At 41.6% G+C, this 21,889-nt stretch overlaps 2 protein-coding genes across 2 annotated transcripts; both read right to left on the reverse strand.

Annotated features, from left to right (window-relative positions):
- On the reverse strand, window positions 1–5,370 carry ppp1r14aa (protein phosphatase 1, regulatory (inhibitor) subunit 14Aa). The gene is made up of 4 exons (XM_084565449.1): window positions 4,829–5,370; window positions 2,868–2,948; window positions 2,692–2,724; window positions 1–280 (listed from the first exon to the last, which is right to left on the reverse strand). Exons 1-4 carry the CDS (start codon window positions 5,030–5,032, stop codon window positions 98–100), a joined length of 501 nt encoding a protein of 166 aa, XP_084421575.1. The 5' UTR covers window positions 5,033–5,370; the 3' UTR covers window positions 1–97.
- A 1,663-nt stretch (window positions 5,371–7,033) lies between these two features.
- On the reverse strand, window positions 7,034–12,124 carry dlb (deltaB). The gene is made up of 7 exons (XM_084565545.1): window positions 11,762–12,124; window positions 11,435–11,674; window positions 11,213–11,270; window positions 10,839–11,096; window positions 9,495–9,856; window positions 8,809–9,025; window positions 7,034–8,595 (listed from the first exon to the last, which is right to left on the reverse strand). Exons 1-7 carry the CDS (start codon window positions 11,810–11,812, stop codon window positions 7,880–7,882), a joined length of 1,902 nt encoding a protein of 633 aa, XP_084421671.1. The 5' UTR covers window positions 11,813–12,124; the 3' UTR covers window positions 7,034–7,879.
- Between the last annotated feature and the right edge of the window lie 9,765 nt (window positions 12,125–21,889).

The following is a 21,889-nucleotide window of genomic DNA, read 5'->3' on the forward strand; positions in this document are numbered from 1 at the left end:
TTAATTCTTCATTGATTATTTCCTTCCATAGTCCAACATAACTGACAATTTATGATCAAGACAAACAGTTTGTGCGTAAGGTTAGAGGACGGGGCCATCAGAGGGTCTGGTTTTGGCCCTTGGTGTGCTGGAAGTGTTGGTGGGGCTGCGGGTTGTTGAACTGGTAGGGCTCATGGCGGTAATGGCTGTGGCAGATGACTGGATGCTCGATGCCTTCGCTCTGCAGCTCTTCCTGCTTATGAAGTCCCACCAGCTTTGCCACCAGCTGTCTGATGAAGGTCTAAGGAGGAACAAGCAGCAACCAATGTCACTGATTCCCAAAGTTCAGTAACCGCATTGTAATTGACATTTGCACATTAAAGGACAAGTCCTGGGCTGAAAGCTAAAGCCCCCAAAGAGAAGGTATATAAAAAAAAAAAAAAAAAACAATAGAAAAAAGGGGTAAATACGTTTTGCTCTTTCATGGGATACATTGGTGAGAACAACACATCCTTAAACACATCTTTTTGCTGTTATGGTTAATGATGCTGTTTTCATACTTCTTCCTTTTCTCATATCAGAAACACCAACTGAGGAAAAACCCCAATTTATGGTATACTGTAAGTTTTAAGTTGTAGAGAAACACTATATCAACATTTCGTAGAATCTTTATTTTAGTGTAAACTGACTTTAAATGTTATAATTGATCAAATTTCTACTCCATAAAAATTATCATCATTATGAATAAACTGCACAGCCGCTATATTTGGTCCAGTTCTATTGTTATTAGTGGTTCAACAGTCATTAATATATTTAAAAATTGCCACTATTATTCCTTTATGCCCAAATGAACATATTCCTACTTTATTTTTATTTTTTTTGTCCGGCTAAACCAAACAGTTGTCTGAGATTATAGCTATTTTTGGTCGTTCTATTCTTTCGCTGCCTCATACTGAAAGATTTTTTTATGTAGAAACTTCTGGAAGTGATTAGAGTCACTGTTAAACAATTATTGTCATGGTACTGAATTTGTTACCTTTTGTTGCGTTCAGTTTCCTTTTATTTTGTGTTTTATTAGGTTTTCTCTTTGCATTTTGTTGTATTTTCCAACCCTGTGATTACACTCACTTGTCTTGCCTTGTATCTTTTGGCTTTGTGCTTCTCTCCTCATTATCATGTGTATATATAGTCCTGTCTCACCTTTTGTCCCTTCTCTGTTCGCCCGTGTTCTTGCTGGATGTTTTTCCTGTTTCTTTACTGTTTTCTAATTGTGTCTCCCGGATTTTGTGTGCCTTGGCCTGTTCTTTTAGGATTCTTCACTGATTTAATTTCTCCCTTATATTGCTTATTTTGTTGGGCTCTTCATTTTGGAAATCCCTGCTTGCAAGAGCAGTGGTTATTTGTTAATAAGATTCATTAAAGTTATTTTATTTCCTGCTCTTGTTTCCTACTCCTCTGTCTGCCATGCGGATCCTCCCCTACTCCCTGCTCAGCCTTGTGACAATTATCCGGATAAGCATTCTACCATTTTTCTTCCAAGTCCAAGCAAACAGTCCTTATCGGACCATTAAAAACAAACAGCCTCGGTCATTATGAAAAAAAATGTAGTGCCAAATAGATGTGGTGTTTAGTTATTTCCCAGCCAATCTTGTCTGAGTGTTGTCTGTGTTCACATGTCCATAGATGGAAGAATGCCTTGAAAAGCAGCAGGGTCCCGGGAGGATGACCTCAAGCCCCCCCCCCCCCCCCCCCCCCCCCCCCCCTCCCCCCCATGGTGGAAGTTTAAACTTTTTTTTGGTTTAAGTGTGCTGCTCATAAAGTCAATTTGATAAGATGATAAAAAAATAAGTCGGAATGTGATTAGGATGGACATACAATATGAAACAAAACAACTTTTGAATATGACATTTGGTTCATTTCTACACTGCTTGTTGTTTTTATGTAAAATCTGAATCTGCTTTACATGAGTCTGTTTGTGCATTTATATACAAACCTACGTGGCATGGTGCAGCATAATTTCTAGAAACCTGTTCAGTCACCACATGTAGCCACGTGTACATTTAAACAGGTTATGCTTGCTGCAATTACTCCACCTGTTCATATTGACAATTAAGAAGAGTATCGCCTGTGTGTTTGTATCAAACCAAAAGTGTCCAGCACAGAAACCAAAGTCTAAAAATGTGACCTCTTCATTTGACTGACTACCTGTTAGCTCAAGATAAACTTTGGAATCGATTCAGCACAGAGCAAGGGCTATGGATTACACCATCACAGGAAACGTGTTAGAAAGGCACTGTTTGTCAGTATGAGGATGAGGATGAATGAATGCTTCAGTGTCGATCAGGTGCTTGATTCTTTTAAGACAAACCTGAAAAATGCAATACTGTCTTTAAATGACGTTCCACATCGGAGTCTCATGAATTAAGTATGAGCTATGGGAGCAGCAGCTACACTGACCGTCCCTGCTCATTTGCCTGTGTTTGCATTTATGACCAGGGCACTGCGAGGCCAACGTGCGAGTCCAGAAAGACTCATTGTTTCAGCATTGAACTGGAAGGAATAAGACCAGAGAACACAGAAAGCCATTGTTGAGGCGAGCGGAGGGGCTGTGGGATGATGCTGCTGCTGCTTCAGTTGAACTAAGGTATACATTTGCATATGTAATAAAGCAATCACCACAATTAAACAGTTGATTGGGGAGATAAAACATACCTCTGTACTGTTACTGCACTTTTGAAGAAGCTCCTGTTTAAAAAAAAAAAGGAGGGATAATGTTGTAAGAGACCAGCCACATGATCCCAGGTTTCCCTCCAGTGTTCTGTCATTAACAACAAAACCTACAACTCCGTCAATCAAAGCGCTAAGGAATGTGACACGTCACGCTATACCTGTAACTTTCTGACTCGCTCGTCATCATTCGGCAGGTCGATCAAATCATCAATGTTCACCTCCTCTGGCATGTCACTCTCCTAGAGTCAACACACAGGGACACACAGTGATAAAAACACACACTCACATAGTTTTAATGAGTTACTGGAAAAGACGCAATCACTTTCAGGATGCTTTCATTATCTGGTTTAACCTCTTGAACGTTGCTCTTCCCTTTGACTCTTCTTCAAACAGCTCCCACATTCCAGTTTAACTAAAACAATATTCAAACATGGAGACGTACTTTACTGCTACATTGGTACGTCGATGTAATGGAAAATTCTAGATGTTCTCCGTGTCACATGTTGCTTCATTGTCATATATAATATATTCATAGCTATGAATCACAGTAGATATAAATTCTTTATATTTACAGTAATATTTCAAGTGTTAAATGGTTCATTTTATTTACATAACAGGAGTTTGAGACTCTACTCAGCCAGGCTGCGCTTTAGCTAAATGCTAATGCAAAGACAATGCTAACATGCTGCACATGATTAGGTATAATGTTGACCATGTGCAGCCTCTAAAAGAAAATCAGTGTATCTTGGTGATTGCAGTTATCCTGTGGGACCTATGATGTGTGCAAAACATTACACAGGAATCCATCTGATAATTGACAATAATGAAAACCTGAAATAAAAAACATAAAACAAAACACCAAATTCAGTAAAATTCACTCTGTGGGGACCATGAATGTCCCCACATTATTGACAAAAATTGGAGAGAAAGGTCCGTCTGGACCAAAACGGTGGGCCAACATCCAAATTTTTTCAACTTGGCTAGTTTTGCTGCACACATTACAGCTAAAATTACAAGTTTAGCGACCATCAGTTGCTCATTTATGCTGTGGGGGCTAAATAGTTACAATGTTCACATAATACTGAAACAGTGGCTGTTGTGTTTGAACAAACCACCATTGTTCCAGCTGAGTGAAGGGACGGTCCACCCACACATCCACACACCACTGAACCGCAATGCATTGCATCGCCTATTTGATTAGGACCATGACACATTGAGGACTGCAATTCTACAGCTCACCAAGTCCATCTTTATACACTATAGATGAGTCCTTCTCATGCATATAAAAATAAAATAACTTTGGTCTTGTGTGTGACATAACTTGATGTAACATAATGATGTATGTTGTGTAATCATCAAAAGCCATTTTACAATAACTAATCTGACTAAATTGACCGTTCTGCCCCTTTACTATAACATGAAATTAATGTTTTGGATGTGAGGTTCATGTGAATATGCCTCTGGGTTGGAGCAAAAGCTTGATCTTGTTTGGTCATTTTCCTCTGCAGAGCCGCCTTAATGATGTAATCATCCGAATCTGTTTTCTTATAATCAAAAAACTTGACTTTCACAACATAACTCCAGCCCTTTATGTCAGGAAAAATTCTCCCCTATCCCTGCATCTCCTCCTAACCTCCCGTCGGCTGCATCAGCAGCCAGATGCACAGTGTTTACCTCCTCCTGGGACACACAGCAGCATTTTCCCTCCTCAACCCCTCTTCCTTTTCTCATCACTCACCCTTTTCTCAGTTCCATGCTGCCCATGTAAGGCAGAAAGCCCAAACACAGATAGAGATCTGTGAGAAGGGGACAGCAGGGGACCTCACATCTACATGATGATTGGCCTTGTAAGGAAAACCAGGCTGTCCTCAGCTAAACACCTCATAGATCAGTGGAGGTATGGAGGTGAGCCTCAGTGACTTGATACCACATTCTTAGCAACATGTAATACTTTTCAACGCACATATCACATATCCTTGTGTAGCTAATTTGATTTGTGGGAGGCTTTATTTATTTATTAAGTTTTTGAGATTATTTCAATAGACACACAGTTTATTATAAGATGGAATATTTTAAAAAGCAGATAAGGCTTATCTGGTCCTGGGACACATCCACCCACCTGACCCGAGTAGAGTCGGTCCAGGCTCTCGTCGATCCACTTCTCTACGTCGAGCCGCCTCTGCAGCTCCTTCCTGTTGTACTTCACGGTAACCCGGGCATGCCTCTTCGGTATATTACACCCGGAGTCCTGAAGAGACCCAAAAGCTGATGAATGGACCGCGTCGCTGTCTTCAAGCGGCGTCTCGGTCCGATCGGCTGCCATGTCTACTGTGGAGTGGACAGACTGGTTCTCTGTCAGAGGCGCAAGGAGGAGAGAGGAGCGCTGGGAGGCGACGACGGAACAGACGGCTGCACAGATTGCTTTTTTTTCTCTCTACTGGATTGTTTATTTACATGGTATCTAAATACTGCCAAAGTATTTACATGTCTGCAATCACACCATACTTTATTTTTTTGTTGTCCCCATGCTTTTATTGTCTACTACCTATCTGACACAAAATTAGTCCTATACAGGAAAAAGTCTCTTACTCTTATTCTCAAAGTTCACACAGTCCAAACACAGCTACAGCTGTTTGTTGTTTCAGTGTTTTTAAGTAAATCCTGTGGATCATCCCACAGGTACTTGATCAGACTGGGATCTAGGGAATTTGGAAGCCAGGTCAACACCTTGTGCTGTTTTTCATGATTTTTTTTAGTTGTTTCTAAACTGTTTTTGCGTGTGTGCCTGTGTCAGGCTGCATCCTACTGGAGATGGCCACTGCCATCAAGGTGTGTCATTGCTATGGGTCTGGTCTAGGTGGGTGGTACATGTCTTAGTAACATCCATATGAATGCCAGGTCCAAAGGTTTCCCAGTAGAACATTGTGTTGTCACAAGATGGTCAATGTTATTTACTTCTGTCAGTGGCTTGTAGCGTAACTAAAGGCCAAAAATATGTAGGTATATAAATTTAATTGGGCGCCAGACAGACAACCAAGTCTATCATTTAAAATCTCAGGGTAGAGAAAATTAGATTTAAGGCCTAAAGGAAATAACAATCTCGCTACAAAAATGAATGAAGGCCAAAATCAGTTAGGTACCACTTTTTATATTTTCATTAACTAAGTGTCAGGGTAACCACAAAAACAAACAACAAAAAAAGCCTTCTCAAAATTTCTTCATATGATTAGTCAATAAGAAAAACGAAATGCCCAACAGTATAAACAAAACAATTTCAATATCCAGAGACCATAGGTCCAAAGTCCCCCCCCCCCCCAGTTGTTCAAGCAAAATCAAAATTAAGAGTTCCAAAATGCACCCAGTCCTTCAATCAAATGTCCCCTTTCCAAAGTTCTTGCAAAACCAAATAAAATATTCCCAAGTCCAAACCAAAATAACCAACCCAAAGTTCAATGCGGATATGTAATATTATATATCAAAAGAAGGTAAGGGGTTTTGATAAAGAAAAAGTGTAGGATAAAAAGAAAGAGAGGATAATGGAAGACTTTGGAAAGAGATGTTGTCAGGAACAGGAGGTTAATAATCCTTAGCCTGGGCAGTCCTGGCAGAAGAGTTCAGGGCCCCGCATTCAGATTTCTTTGTTACTGCTTTTGGATTTCAGAGCTCCACGTAAGTTTCCAGATTTTCAAGGTCGATTACTTCACCCACTCTGGTTTCCTATGAACTTTTTTTGGATATTTTGCACTGCATTTTACCCTCTGCCACACTCCCTCCTGATTTCCATTGTCCTCACACAGCTCACAGGTGTCTACAATTAACTCACCTCTCTGCTACACCACACCCCCCCTCTCTCTCTCATCACACTGCAGTGCAGCAGCAATCACTTGCCTGCTACATGCTGAACAGTGTATATGACTGTAATTGAAGATCTTTGTGGTTTACTATGTACATAATATATATTCATGTCTGTCTCTATTTCTTGTACATCTGTTCATATGCTAATTTTGTACAATTTTGCTTATCCTATTTTATTTTATTTTACTTTATCTTTACTTGTGGATCTCAAGAGTGTTTTTTATGTCTAAGCTACTGTGACCAAGATATTTCCCTTTTGGATTAATAAAGTCTGCCTAAGACTAAGTGTAAGTTGAATGATTGGTGGATTAAACACTTATAATGTAAAATTATATAAAAAAAAATTAAATTGTACACATGATTAACTGTCAGTACACCATGCAAAATCTGACATCTGACATTTAAAACCAGGGTTCAGGTCTTTGGAATAAAACTGAATCCAGAATTGCATCAAAGCAGATATTTTATTTCACATCACAACCACAACATGAGGAACTTAAATAATAGGAATGGAAACATGTAATACAACACAAACTTTGGCATGAACATAAAATGGCACGTAAAAAGAGCAATGTGATCAGTAGTATATCATATATATATATAAATTACAGTAATGGCTGACCTTGTGCCATAAAGCACATGTTTTCTTATATCCCTGCACATTTTATCTTTGGGATATTTAACACAGCCCTTCAAACGTCCAGATACAACATCAAGCGTCGGTCTTCATTCAGCATCATATAAATATATCTCTACATCTGTGACAATCAGAGTGAAGCTATAAACACAGGTTTTCAAATAAATAAATAATAATATAAAGAATAAAAATGATGGTACGCACAATAAGGAAATAATGGCAAAGGAAGATTGAAAAGCAAAACAAAATTCTGTGTTTAAAACAAAAAAGAAGAAACAAAATGAAGATATTAAAGACAATAACCCAGTAAAACATATTTTTGGGCAGGTTTTCCAAAGGTGGTCAGAGTATTGTATCTTGGTGTATTTGGTTGGCGTTGTAGGTCCTATGAACACTGGATCATTATTTGTCTCTTTGGGTCTTAAAAATGGAAGAGCTTTGCCCCATATACAGTACTCTATTCTCAATAATCTTTGTAAATCATCTTCATCAGAACTGTTCATTTGTCAGAATTTTGCTTTTTACATTTACATTTACATTTTTAACGTTTTCCAGCGCGTGCATGAGTGGTTTTCAACTCATGGATTTGCTCCTGTTTTCACTGTGCATGAAGACAGAGGAGCAACAAGTGCTAATATATTTTTCCCCTGTTTGAACATCCTTGTTTTCTTCTGGTTTTTATCTCATTCCAGCTGCAGAGCCGAGGCCGGCCTCGTCCCTCCACATAAAATCCTGACGTTCTCCTCTGGCCAAGCTGCTCTCCACTTGGCTGTGTCTGTACCCGGATCTGCCGTCCGGGCAGAGGGAGAGGCTGAGGCGAGCCGTGCTGTTGCTGATCTTGAAAAGGCCGTTTGGAACAAGGAAGGCATCTCTCTCGCTTCCTCCCAGGTTGTTGATCGTGTCCAAGTCGTTATAAACTGCGACGTCGCTCAGCTGCTTCCTTCCCTGCATCCTCCTCCTCCTCCTCAGGAAGAGAATGCCTGCCACCAAAACCAGCACCAGGACGGCCAGCATGCACGAGATGGTGAGGGTGGTGGAGGAGGGCTGAGAGGTTTGGCGCAAAGCGGGCTTGAAACTGGGCTGAAGAGTGAACTCACAACTGGGACCCATGAAGCCCTTAGGACACTGACATACCGGCCCAGTGAAGTGGGTGAAGCAAGTGCCACCGTTCTGACACGGACGGGCGCCGCAGGCATCTGAACGCACACTGCAGTTCTTGCCAGTGTAGCCTAAGGTGCAGGAGCAGGTGTAGTCATTCACACCATCTTGGCAGGTCCCAGCGTTTTGGCAGGGACTCGAGGCGCAGTCGTCAATGTTGACCTGGCAGTTGGCACCCGTGAAGCCGGCCTGACAACGGCACAAGATGCTCTGGCCGAGGTCCAGACATTCACCACCTGCAGAAGAGAGAAACACTCTGTTTAGCATCCAATAAGCCAGGGGTGGCCAGCCGTTTAAAGACAGAGTGTTAATTGGATTATATTTGTTGGAAGTGCATCCATCCAAGAGTGCTGACAATAACACAGTCACTAAAGGAAAGTCTAGAAACTGTAGGTTCGCTTTTCAACCACAAGATGTCGCCAGAGGAGAGGCCTCGCCTGACCACTCACCGTTCAGACAGGGCCTGTTGCTGCAGCGGTCCAGCTTCTTCTCGCAGTTGGAGCCAGTGTAACTGGGAGGGCAGCGGCAGGTGTAGCCTCCGGTCATCGTCTCAACACAGGTGCCGCCGTTGAAGCAGGGACCATCTGCGCATGTCATGGCAATGATCTCGCAGTTCTTCCCATAGAATCCCTGTGGGCAGGTGCATGAGTAGTCATTCTCCAAGTCCTGAGGGAGGGAGAAAAAAAACTTCCTGTTAAAGAAGACAGATCTAGAAACAGTTTATATTATGTAAATTCTGGTGTAGATCTGCATTCGCAGTCTAGAAGTCAGGCACACTGCCAAGAGTGGTGTTTTGTACTGCTGTGTTTTCACTGTAAGACAGAAGCCTTGATTTAGCTTCTACAACAGTTGTATTTTAAGCAGTACAGTTTGACTTTATTTTAGTATATTTGTCTCAACACAGTGTATAGTCACACTTTACAATGTGCTGGCGTATGTTTAATCTATGAATTGTTTTTGGGTTTTTTTCACTTACTTATCTAGGCATCTGTTCTTGTACTGCTGTTGTGCTATTAGAATTTCCATGCATGGAACCAAGTTAATCCTATCTTGTCTTATCTGTGATGGTTTTGTTTCTATGGTGCGGTAGTAAACATTTAAAATAAAAAAAGACTTAATATATTTGTATTCTTACATTGCAGCTGCCTCCATTCTTGCAAGGATTGCTGTCGCACTCATTGGTTTCCAACTCGCAGTTGGTGCCTCCAAAGCCGGGCCGGCAGGTGCAGGTGTAGCTGCCCTGTCCCGTGTTGGTGCAGGTTGCTCCGTTGGCGCAGGGCTTGTGGTTGGTGCAGTAGTTTAGGTCCTGGTCGCAGAAGAGGCCCCCCCAGCCCTCCTGGCAGTTACACTGCCACGGCTGGCTGCACGTCCCGTGGAGGCAGCCTGGGTAGCGGACGCATTCATTGCAAGAGGGGCCCTGCCAGCCCATGCGACATGTACAGCCCCCCGGGGCCTCGCAGTAGCCGTGCTTCTCGCTGCAGTCCGCCGAGCAGATGGCTGAAGAGGAAAGGGGAGGGAGGGTGTGTGATTACAATGGGCACGCCTTCTCATGCATCACACACACCCACATAAACACACACAAGGCCCCTTGTCTGACCCCAGCCCTATTCTAGACTTCACTGTTGGTTAAGTATTAAGCCAAGCAGCTGGTAGGCACACTGCCGAAGAAAAATGCTTTCTTTTATCTCCTCCCCATCACGCGTGCACACACACACACACACACACACACACACACACACACACACAACCAGATCACCTTGAAAAATGTGAATGTCTAACTGGGGCCAGGACTCTTCTTCTTTTTGTAACAGAACAATAGACAGATGGAGCACGAAACAAAGACTAAAAATGAATACGCTGCAAGACATCTATCAGATAAAAGACACTCGCTGTACGCTCTGAAATAATTCCAGAGTGTAATAGTAGTAACATAAAAACTCATTTCCTTTATCAAACTTGAGACAGATGTTTTAATTCATAGTGTCATATTGGCAACTTTATTTCAAGTATAAATTTCTTTATTATTACCACATGCCAAATTAATCAAATGTGCTGTTATGTGGTGTTTTGTAAAAACACTTTACACAGTTTTGCATTGTGAAAGACAATCCCTTTGGGAAAACAGTATCACAAAATAATTTATTTTATGTGTTTTATATGATTTTCTTTTCACATTTAACCCTTTTTATGTTTGCTTCTAGTTCATATTATGTACTCTTATTTGACATATCTTTTTAAAAAAAACGTAGTGCAGAATAGTTTTGGTTGTTTTTCCCGTGTTAAGCAGTTTGCAACTTTGTTTAGAAAGGTGCTGCCATCAGTGCATGCTTCATGTGCGGCTGGAACTTTGTTTATAGGGAAAAGTAAAGTTTTACTTGCTCCCTCCACAGGTGCGTAACTGAACTGCACCATGAGGAAAAAAGTATCGAATCCAACTGGACTTGCTCGGTGGCATCAGTAATTCTAAATGTTCACTTACGTTCAGAGCAGTAGTTTCCCTTCCAGCCCTCCAGGCAGATACGATTGCCCTCCTCGTCGCAGGTGTAGTGTCCCAGCGTGTCGTCCCTCGGCCTGCAGTAGTCAGCGCAGCCGTCTCCAGAATAGTACTCATCGCAGAAGACGTGGTAAGAGTAGCGCAGCTCGCTCTGTTCTCCAAAGTGCACGTCCTGGGACCAGTCTTCTCCGATGGCTAGTCTCCTTCTGGTCGCCAAACGGCTCACAAGGTTGTTTTGGTTGTCTGCAGAGGGAACAGAAGTTTAGAAACACATAGCAAGTGTGCGTGTGAGTAAAGTTTATCTTTGTCCATTATGGGTAAAGCGTTTTTTAATAAAGCAATCGAAAGAAACAATCTACCTGTGTATTCAGTCGGGGATTCGGCGTTCCAGGCTTCAATAATCAACGAAAACGTCCCCTAGAATAGAGAAAAGGCTCGTTCAGTGTCCGGTTACTTCAGTTACGCATAAGGCGTGGGGAGTTTATACAGTTATAAGTCGCAGATAAACAGAATGGTAAATTAACCATGCCAGCACCATCATCGTTTTTTGAGTAAATATGATTTTGTTTATTTTTATTTACCGGCCACTTGAAGTGAAAAGGCACCCTGATGGGAGCGCTGCCAGAGATCGAGGTATGGTCCGCCCTAATGACGTTGGTGTGACCTGTGCCAAAGGTGCAAGGCGGCTCTGCGGAGATCACATCCTCGGGGTGTTTTAGGCAGATTCGGAAAAATATATGACAGTCCCTGTGCCTTCTGCAGATGTGTTGCGCCGTATGGAATGAATTAATCTTCAGCTCAAACACACCAGAGGAGCAAACCTGCAGTGACAGAAAAATGATGTCAGGTGTCAAGTGCGTGAAGATAAATTAGATATGTTATTTTAGCGAAAATGTCAGCCAACTTACCACGTGCACTAAGGCCAAGGCCAAGAGGTATCTCAGGTGTAGATGTGCCATTTCTTCTTAAAGTTTGCTCTTCGAGTCTAACTGGATGTCTTCATTCGCCGTGTGCAATAATATTCCCAAAAAGATAGTGTTGCAGTGAATTGGAAAGTCTCTCAAAAAAGTTTCATCACTTGGAAGTCTTTGATCCGTTTGGTTTGTCCTTAATCTTCTTGGTAGACCTCTCCTCCGTCTTGTTATTGGTACTCCGTTTGTTTGGTTTCTGGTGCGTAAAGACGCAGAGTGGTTTTATACCCTCTTTAGGGTGCGCGTCACAGGCAAAGAGGTGGAGCCGCAGCAGGTCCCGCAGGGGACCAGCCTGACACGCGGGGCCTGCCTGGGGATTTGGACAACCCACATTACATCTGGACGAGGTTCTTAGGAATATGCATAAGAAGCTGTTGTAAGGCAGATATGTTTGGCATCACAGCACACTTCTTAATCAGCTAAAACGATGTGATGGAAATAGTTTGATAAAGGTTTAACAACAAACGATCCAACTTTTAATTATGTGAAATTGCAGATATGTTGGGACCAGTTTGAACGAGGTGCCCTTCAAATCGGAACACATTAAAATAATTTAACCTTTGCAGTAAGAGTTTGTGTTGGTATTTTTCCACTTGATTCAACACTCGCCAGTCTATTTAAGGCCTCCTGTATTTCTTCAAGCAAGCAGGGCAATTAAAAAGCCGGATTTTGTGCAATAGATCACTGTTTAGAAAGTGTTTTTCACGTTAAAGTTTGCCTGCACACAAAACAAATATCAGAAGGAAGCAGAGAAGAATAGCATATAGCCTTTCTTTCTTTACATCCAACAATATAATTGCTCTGACGCGTGTGTGGTTACAAAGAGTGGGCAGGTCCCGGATAAGACCTTGTGCGCGTCTAGCGGTTATTCAGACCACTTCTGTTGTGCTGTTGAGCCTGAAGAATGGTGCGGGGGGTTGCTTGTGTGTGCGCGTGTGAGGAGGGGGGGTCCGGGAGGGCTGGGACTATCATGTTGCCTTTGTCTGGACTTCATGCGAACAGCTGTATGGTAATCAACGGCACATGGTCGACCGTGCGGGGCTCCAAACCCCGCTATTGTCTCCCCAAAGCGTCTACTCCCAGCGCCACACACAGCACACACCCATATGCACACACACGCACACACACACACACCGCTAACCCCTTATTGATTTAGGAAGAACTATGGTCGACTGTCGGTCACCTGTCGCTGGCAGATTGAGCTGAAGATCGTGTTGAAGAGTAAACACACCTTAAATGTTATCTACACGTCATTTGCTTTAACCACTAGGACAATAGACAGAATCAGATATGTTAGATGAAGTTTTGTTTAAAAGAGTCTTAAAATAAAGGAACAAATACCTGACTATAATAGGGTCAGTTATGTGGAGGAGAGTAACCACTTGTGTATTGTAGCTGTCCCAACTCTGTGTGTCATTCACATCACAGTCACAAACTTGTGATAAACGAATCAGGGTTTGTCTGCGTGGAGATGAAACTGCAACACGAACAGCAGAATGACATAAAAAAACAGACTATGTCAAAGATTTCAACTTTGCAACGCGATGAAGTTTCAGCCATGTTTATTAATTTCACGCAACAGAACATGCGCATTTTGGATTGTGTGCCTGTGTTTGTGTGTGTGTGTGTGAGTGTGTGTGGGGGCTGGGGGGGCTATTGATATTTAAATGAGAAAAGGGTACGCGTGCCTGAAGTGGCCCCCTGTATATCTTGGCACGCTTCCCTGCAGAACAACAAGGACAATACGGGGAGGAAACGCAGGCTACACAATGAACTACGAAGTTAGCGAAGTACTGCAAAGGAGGTTCCAAAAGAGGAAAACTAGGAACATCATCCTCTTACAAAAGGAGGATCTTGCTGTCCTCTTTGAAGACAAAGAGTGGTGTTGAGAGTTAATTGGCTGAAGGCAGCCAAATTTTGTATCAGACATCAAAACCCTAATTTTAGGCCTTTTTAGGCTAATTGTTAATCATTGTTAAAGATTTTACATAAAATCTGAAAAAGAACCACTTGTGTCTCCAATTCCTCTTTAACTTGGCCGTTTGAACTCAGGAACTATATTAATCAAAGTATGAATCATGTGAATTTCACAAGACAGTGGCTGCAGAAACAGTGACTCCTACTCTGCTGAACTAGGCATTTACAGGACTACTTCATCTGGTTTTACCTTTGCCTGTTAAATGTGAATGTTTAGATTAAGCTGCTGGAGCCTAACTTGAGTTCTGACTAGAAATGAGGAGAAGTGGCTACACGGTTTTTCTTGTTTATCTCTGTTTTCTTGTGAAATTTCCATTCTGTTTTTGCATCATATTCATTAGTCAGTTTAATCTGACCGTGTAGTTAGATCTGTTGTTTTCTGGCCTTGTAGGAGAGAGTAACTTTAGCAAATGATATGAAGTGTGCTCTCTTGTTCTGCTTTCTATTGTTTGTTTATATTGTTGAGGTTAAAACGTACGTGTATGACAATACTTGACACAGCACGTGTTATTTTAAAGTTATTTTTTTAGCAGTTACAGCACCATGGACTGTAGAGAAAGAATGTGATTAGCACCTGTTCCTATATGTGGGGTGAAAAAGGGAATCAGCACTCTTGCAATGAGGATCTCGAAAGTCAGCGTATCTTTATTTAAGCAGTGCACAGAATCTCACACAACACAGGGTTATGGAAGAGGAGCTCACAGAACAGAAAAATGAAACAGTATTTATACATAATGCTAGATTATCTTCAGTACATGTCATACTGCCAAGCAACAAACATGTTATCTATTCTTTGGAAGGAGAGAGTATCTTCTTTGAGATGGCGCCAAGGCCTCAGGAATCCTGCACTCTCCTTAAACTAGGCACTTAATCGTGCATGAATATATCCTGTTTACTAAACCTAGTAACTAAACCCAATATTTTTCTATCACTATACATCATATCATATCTCCATCCTACAACAATCACCCCACACATGACACATTCATCACGTCTGTTCCTTTGGGTGAAACACAGACTCACTTTACATGTATGCACTGTGTGTACAGTCTACAGTATCTGTTGCATCTCTCTGTGGAGGAAGATGTGTGTGTCTTTGTGTTAGGAGAGCAGATGGACAGTGCACCCTCTCTGCTGCTGTCGCCTGTATTACTTGCCGGAGTGTGACATGAGCGTGCCACGGGGCATGGGAACCAAAGAGGAGTCATGTCACCCCCCACTCTCTCTGGACCTCCCATTAGTTTGAGTGGCCAGCATCTGCCTCATCTACAACCCCACAGCAGCTTGGAGATCCTTCTCCCCAAGGACCCTGCAGAAAGAGAGGGGGAGCTGCTGCAAATCTGACTCGCTGGGGCCCTCCGGGGAGAATTGCGGCCTGCCTGTTGCGGCCACCTCTGTAGTCCTGGCCTGCTGTCTGACTTCAGGACAATAGGAGGTGTGGAATGGCTGTCTGGTGGGTTGGGGGTGATCTGTTTGTGTGTGTGTGTGTGCACATGCAGCACATTTATGCATGTCATTTGGCTGATTGGCTGAGCTCATTAAGATGCTGGATGCTGAAGCACGATTGGGTACCAGAAAAGGCACACAGCCCTGCCACCTCCTCCTTGAGTAAATTCATGGGTTGAATCAAAGGCCTGTGTGATGGATGGAGGAGCGTTATGAAGCAAATCACTGGCTAACAATAATACTGGCAGATATACTGTATCCTGTGACTTTCCTTACCGCCTCTAACCGGCGGTCTTTAAATCACAGTTTCAGAAACATTTTAGGCCATTTAGTTCTCGTTTCCTAAGACCATCTGTGCCTACTAAAGCAATTTACATCCTATAGTGCTCCTCCAGACTCTTCTAGGACAGCTGGCTTACAGTAATATGGAGAGAACGACTGTACTTATCCCTGACACCTCTTGCAGCAGGTTGTAAAATCAAAACATCTTGTTTTTTAAGGCCGTTCTTACTTTTGTAAGGAAATGAGGATAGTCTGAGTATTTAAATACTGAAAAAAAATAACAGAGATTAACAGAGACTAACTATATATTAGATAACTTAAACATGCCTCAGTTTAAAGACAGCACATTAAACATGTAAAACTAATTAAAAAACAGTCTTTTTTAAACAAACGGTTGCCCATTAAGTTGGAATAATTTTGTTTTCAGACACACTCCTCTTTTTATTCCTACACGCATCATATACATTTGGAAGAGATCGATCAATAAAGTTATGAGAACATATACACTTTATCTATCAAGAACAAATCACATTGTCACAATTTTTTCAGGAGAAGAAATAACTTTGTGGGCAACAGTGCAGCACATATCTATCACCATCATTATTCCATAGCACACCAGAAAATATCACAGTTACCAGGAAGGGAATAGTGCAGGTCCCTCTGTCTTCCACTGCACATTATTTATTTCCACATGATGAATAATAGTGCTCATGTTTGGTATTGGAGACTTGAAGGCTTTTTAATGAGGCTGGGTTCAGGAGTGTCTGTAAAATGAACCTGAAAAGCACTTTCAGTTTGTAGCTTTAAGGTGGAGCAGCTATGACTGGCTTTTTACACTAACCGTGGATCAAGTGGCAGTGACAACACAATGTTACACCGTTAAATGGGTCACTTGAAGTGATGAACCTACATAAATATCAGTACAGAATCTCTCCTTGTCTTCACTGAGCTCTATAGTGAACATCATCCCATTGTTCTGCTGTGTGGCTACAACTTTGCTTTTTTGTTTCACCCTCGAGTGCGTCTGTTTCAGACACAAGGCCAACAAGCACAGTTGTAGACTTGCTGGTACAACATGAATGGCACACAGCACACAGCTAATAACATGTTATACAGTACACACACACAAATGCATGTATAGCAAAAAGAGAAAGAGAAAATTACAGGATAGGTGCTCAGTACGCGAGAGAAGAACGTAGAGGGCAGGTGCTCAGTGTATCATTCCCCAGCAGCCTGGACCTATAGCAGCATGACTAAGGGATGGTTCTGGGTCACCTGAGCCAGTCCTAACTATGAGCTTTATCAAGGAGGAAAGTTTGAAGTCTAAACTTAAAAGTAGAGACAGCATCTACCTCCTGAACTCAAACTGGGAGCTGGTTCCACATGAGAGGGGCCTGGTAGCCGAAGGCTCTGCCTCCCATTCTCCTTTTTGATCCACAAGCAAGCCTACACTTTGAGAGCGAAGTGATCTATTGGGTACAACAAGGTTTGAGACATGATGGAGCTAGGTCTTTACAGAGGGATAGTACATTTTAATTAGAATTTTACAGGGAGCCAATGAAGAGCAGCTAAAATCTGAGTAATATGATCTCTCTCGCTAACTTCCATTAATGCTTGTGTTGCCGCATTTTGAAATAATTGAAGGCTTTTTAGAGAGATATTTGGGCCCCGGTCTATAATGCCTTCCTACCTACTGGTCACCAATTTCTACAAATAGGTAACCGCTAATCCTCTGGTTTGTGGATAACCCACTCTATCCACAAACTAACTCTAAACCTTAATACTTTCTCCAGATGATTAAGTTGGCAACAATATCTACAGGACCTGTAGGATTCCCTGGTTTTGCAGAGGAACTGGACACTTTGGCTTTAAAATCCACATAATGGGGAGCTACAGTTTCTACAAAACAGCAAGAAAATCCATTATCTGTATCTGTTCAACAATGTAACCTGTTACTTTCTTCATTCATCTTCCAAGATCCAGTCAGAACGTAATATTACAACCCATAGGCTGGCTGTTTACCAGTCATTACAAAAACATACACTGACAAACATCTTGGGTGTTGGCTTTCTAAAACCAAAAAGTGTGATTATTGCCTAAACTGCCATATGGAACAAACAAATATGTGTTTGTGAGTCACTAATCAAGTCACTGCTGAATCACAAAATCCCCCCCAAAACAAAAGCTGTGATGTGGTAAATAAAACTGAACGGTATAGCTTAGCAGCAGATGCATAATTACTCTTTTGTCATGGCACAAAAGGAGCCATGATAATTATTTAATCCCGTTCAAGCTGAGCTGCAGATCTGCTCTCCTCCAATCCTACCTTTCCAGACTCTGTCCTGCAGCAGCCTCAGTGGCAGATGGGAGATGAAAGAGGGAGATGGGAGGAACGAGGGAATGAGAACAGGTGGGGGTGAAAACTGAAGAAAAGGAAAGGGCACAAGGGTCAACGGGAGAAACAGGGGGAGGAAACGTACATATAGGCTTGCAGAAGGGCAGATCGATGGATAGATTTTTTCCCCCTTTTTATTTTGCCAGATGTCAACCAACATTTCTACAGAGTGAGGGTAGAAGAGAGACTGGAGCTTATATTTATAGCATATAAAGGCTTTTGGCAACTATTACTGCTAAATTATCAAGTATATCCTCTGCTGTTTTTTAATCATTATCTTTGTTCTACTGGTGTAGAACTAGATTTAACGCTGTGCAGCATTTAATGTGGAATACTACGTAGAAATGGAGATTATGAAGGAATTTTGTAGTCGAATTAGAGCAGTTACCGATCTAGTGTATACATTCACTCTAATATAGAAAAGGAGTTGTATTTTATTCTGAGGAGAAGAAAGAGGGGCTTGGGATGGAGTAGAATACAGTTTTATAGGCACTCAAAGTGAATAATGCCTTTTCAGAGGGGCTTAAGTCTCAGGTTTAAGGGCTCCGTAAAGAACTGAAGGTAAAGGGCTCTCTCACAATGTGAATACAGCTGTCTATTCAGGACCCCAGCCCCCCAGCCAGATACAATAATGCTGCCCCCTGCCTTTCCGCATAGGAGGATACCCTAGCAGATTGTTGAACTCCCGCTGGATCCCGCCCTCCTCCCCTCCCTGTTGTGGCACGCCAGCCCAACCCTGGCAGCTGTTTAACCAACTGAGGCAGAAGGGGCTGTAGGAGAACAATGGAGTTTGACAAAACTATCCCTCTGTGTGTGTGTGTGTGCAGGCGTGTGTGTGTCTGGATCTTTCACATTAAATTATGAAGCTCCATAGATCACGCTAGCTCATCTCTTAGCTTCATATTAATGATAAAGGTTGGAGACTTCATGGTCACATTGACCTGCCTACCTTTGTCAGAGAAAAGGGGGGAAAAAAATGTTTTTTTTAGTTGATAGACAACATCCAAACACCCTAAAATCTTAAAGTAATAGATTTGTATGGGCCATTTGTGCTGTCAAAAGCAAGAGGAGACATGCAACCTGATAAATCAACGGGGGCCCATGTCTTGACTCGTATGCATGAGTTTGTTGTTAATTTTTTTTTTTCCAATCCTCTACAGCTGTCAGCTCAAAGCCTTCATTGTTATAGTATCGAACTGTGGATATATGATTATTTTATCAGCTTTAAAAGTGCATCCATTTGGAACAGACCTTCCTGTTAATTGTCTAAAACGCATTTAACAGAATGGTAGGAGGCCGCATCTTTCTACTTTGGAGACATAACTCGGTGCAGATTTGCAAACACCATATGCAAGACTAGTAGAACTGCAGCAGAAATGACCTCAACCAACAATCTAAGTACTATGTTAAATGATAAAGCTGACCATTTTCTCATAAATCAAACCCTAATACGGCAGAATGAATGATTATATTGTGTCATGGCTGAGAGATTTAAAAAAAATGTGGTTATAATGGCAGTCAATGGGACATTTTTGTCGGATAAGGCCACAAGAGGATAGTAAATTTTAAATCTGATGCTACACAATAACTAATAATGCAATCAAGTCAGTTGTTCATAAAAACAACAGTGATATTAAGTAATCCAACTGGCATTTAAAGGGTTAAAATCCTAACAATTATGGAATTTTTGGTAGTTTTGTAAAGTGCTGAAGTGTTTTAAGAGATTTAAGCAAAGAAAGCAGAAAAAAATATTAATCAGTTAAGTTTCTATAGCAGTTTTTGGAAGTGGATATTTTTGTCCTTAATTACTCAAGAGGGCAGTACATTTTTTCACAGTGTTCAGTTGACATATTAGAATTTTTTTCAGACTTTGTGTAGAGAGTGGCTTTGTTACAAAAAAATGTGCAACATGCACTAACACAGCCAAAATGACGGCCAAGCGCAGAGGAACAATTTGCCCAAATGGACAGAAATGTCCCTAATGATGCCTGGACAGGAATAGTTCTTCCTGATTTATTAAGAAGCCCTCTCTACATTGTACAAGGCTTTACAAGTTGTGTTTTATCATGTACTATGTCCGCTGAAGGCGTATTCTGAAATTAAGCTCTTAGCACAAGTTCAAACATGTTAAGTGAATGATTTATGACACTTAGACCATGCCCTTTCCCGATAAAGGGGAGCAGGGGAAAAATGAAAGTATGCATGACTAAACATTTGACATGACAGATGTACTACAATTTGGAATATTCAGATGGAGTGTATATAGATTACTGCTGCAAAATATTACAGAGAATATATAAAAACACAGTCTGGTTATGGTCTCCAGTCAGCTCCGCACTAACACAGTGTCTCAGACAGATTGTGCAGTAGTGCCCCCTACTGCACTTTCTATCATCCTGCAAAGCTGTCTTAATGTCTGGTCCTGAACATGTGTCTCCATCCGTCAAGATGTGTGTGAGTGGGATAATGCAAAAATAGCATACGCTCACTACATAATGTAATTATTATTTGTTTCACTTAAGAGTCAACACATCCCATAAAACTATGACCAACATGTGGCCTCTCTGAAGCCTGACCATTTCTAAAAAAGGTAACAATATTTCATAAAATTTCACGTTCATAAAATACACTGCCTGGCCAAAAAAAGGGTCACACACTCTAATATTTCATTGGACCACCTTTAGCTTTGATTACAGCACGCATTCGCTGTGACATTGTTTTGATAAGCTTCTGCAATGTCACAAGATTTATTTCCATCCAGTGTTGCATTCATTTTTCACCAACATCTTGTATTGATGATGGGAGAGTCTGACCACTGCACAAAGCCTTCTCCAGCACATCCCAAAGATTCTCAATGGGGTTAAGGTCTGGACTCTGTGGTGGCCAATCCATGTGTGAAAATTATGTCTCATGCTCCTTGAACCACTCTTTCACAATTTGAGCCCCATGAATCCTGGCATTGTCGTCTTGGAATATGCCCGTGCCATCAGGGAAGAAAAAATCCATTGATAGAATAACCTGGTCATTTAGTATATTCAGGTAGTCAGCTGAACTCATTCTTTGGGCACATAATGTTGCTGAACCTAGACCTGAGCAACTGCAGCAACCCCAGATCATAGCACTGCCCCCACAGGCTTGTACAGTAGGCATGATGGGTGCATCACTTCATCTGCCTCTCTTCTTACCCTGATGCCCCCATCACTCTGGAACAGAGTAAATCTGGACTCATCAGACCACATGACCTTCTTCCATTGCTCCAGAGTCCAATCTTTATGCTCCCGAGCAAACTGAAGCCTTTTTTTCCCCCAGTTATCCTCACTGATTAGTGGTTTTCTTAAGGCTACACAGCTGTTCAGTCCCAATCCCTTGAGTTCCCTTCACATTGTACGTGTGGAAATGCTCTTACTTTCACTATTAAACACAGCCCTGAGTTCTACTGTTGATTTTCTTCAATTTGATTTCACCAAACGTTTAAGTGATCACAGATCAGGCAGTGTAGTTCATTCATCAACTGAATCAGCTAGGTATTGTAGTTTTTAGAAAACCCTAGGTCTAGTTGGGAAAAATTTAGTTTCTTAAAGGGGAAATTGTGTGATTATCAGGGACTATTTTCAGCACGGGATTAATACATTTTTCATGCTTAAGTAAGAATTTGGAGATCTACTCAAACTTCAACTACAATGTCCATGTTCATCATGATGGAGAAAATACCACTCGTTCATGTGGTTATAATGAAGCTCTATGGTGGCAAACATATTCATCTATGGATATGGATGGCTAGATAGGTACCATCAAGGTGTCATGGTTGTTGTTATTGGGGAAAATGAACATATCCAACTCTATAGCTCAAGGTCTGTGTCTAGTTTTTGTTTCACTGTAAAATAGTTTTATGGTTTCTCTCTTACTAGTGCAGTTGGACAGTCGGTCCATTTAACAGGTCATATTTTCCAATTTAAGATAATTCG

This window comes from Chelon labrosus, assembly GCF_963514085.1.
Source record: "Chelon labrosus genome assembly, chromosome: 17".
Taxonomy (NCBI): Eukaryota; Metazoa; Chordata; class Actinopteri; order Mugiliformes; family Mugilidae; genus Chelon; species Chelon labrosus.

Excerpts from the sequence above, each read along its gene's own strand:
- dlb (XM_084565545.1), bottom strand. The coding sequence starts at position 11,812 with ATGGCACATCTACACCTGAGATACCTCTTGGCCTTGGCCTTAGTGCAC. Across the intron at positions 11,097-11,212 it reads ATCCCCGACTGAATACACAG|ACAACCAAAACAACCTTGTG; the intron begins GTAGATTGTTTC and ends TTCCCTCTGCAG. Across the intron at positions 8,596-8,808 it reads CAACAGGCCCTGTCTGAACG|GTGGTGAATGTCTGGACCTC; the intron begins GTGAGTGGTCAG and ends TCTCTTCTGCAG.
- ppp1r14aa (XM_084565449.1), bottom strand. The coding sequence starts at position 5,032 with ATGGCAGCCGATCGGACCGAGACGCCGCTTGAAGACAGCGACGCGGTC. Across the intron at positions 2,949-4,828 it reads ACCGACTCTACTCGGGTCAG|GAGAGTGACATGCCAGAGGA; the intron begins GTGGGTGGATGT and ends TGTTGACTCTAG. Across the intron at positions 2,725-2,867 it reads AGCGAGTCAGAAAGTTACAG|GAGCTTCTTCAAAAGTGCAG; the intron begins GTATAGCGTGAC and ends TTTTTTAAACAG.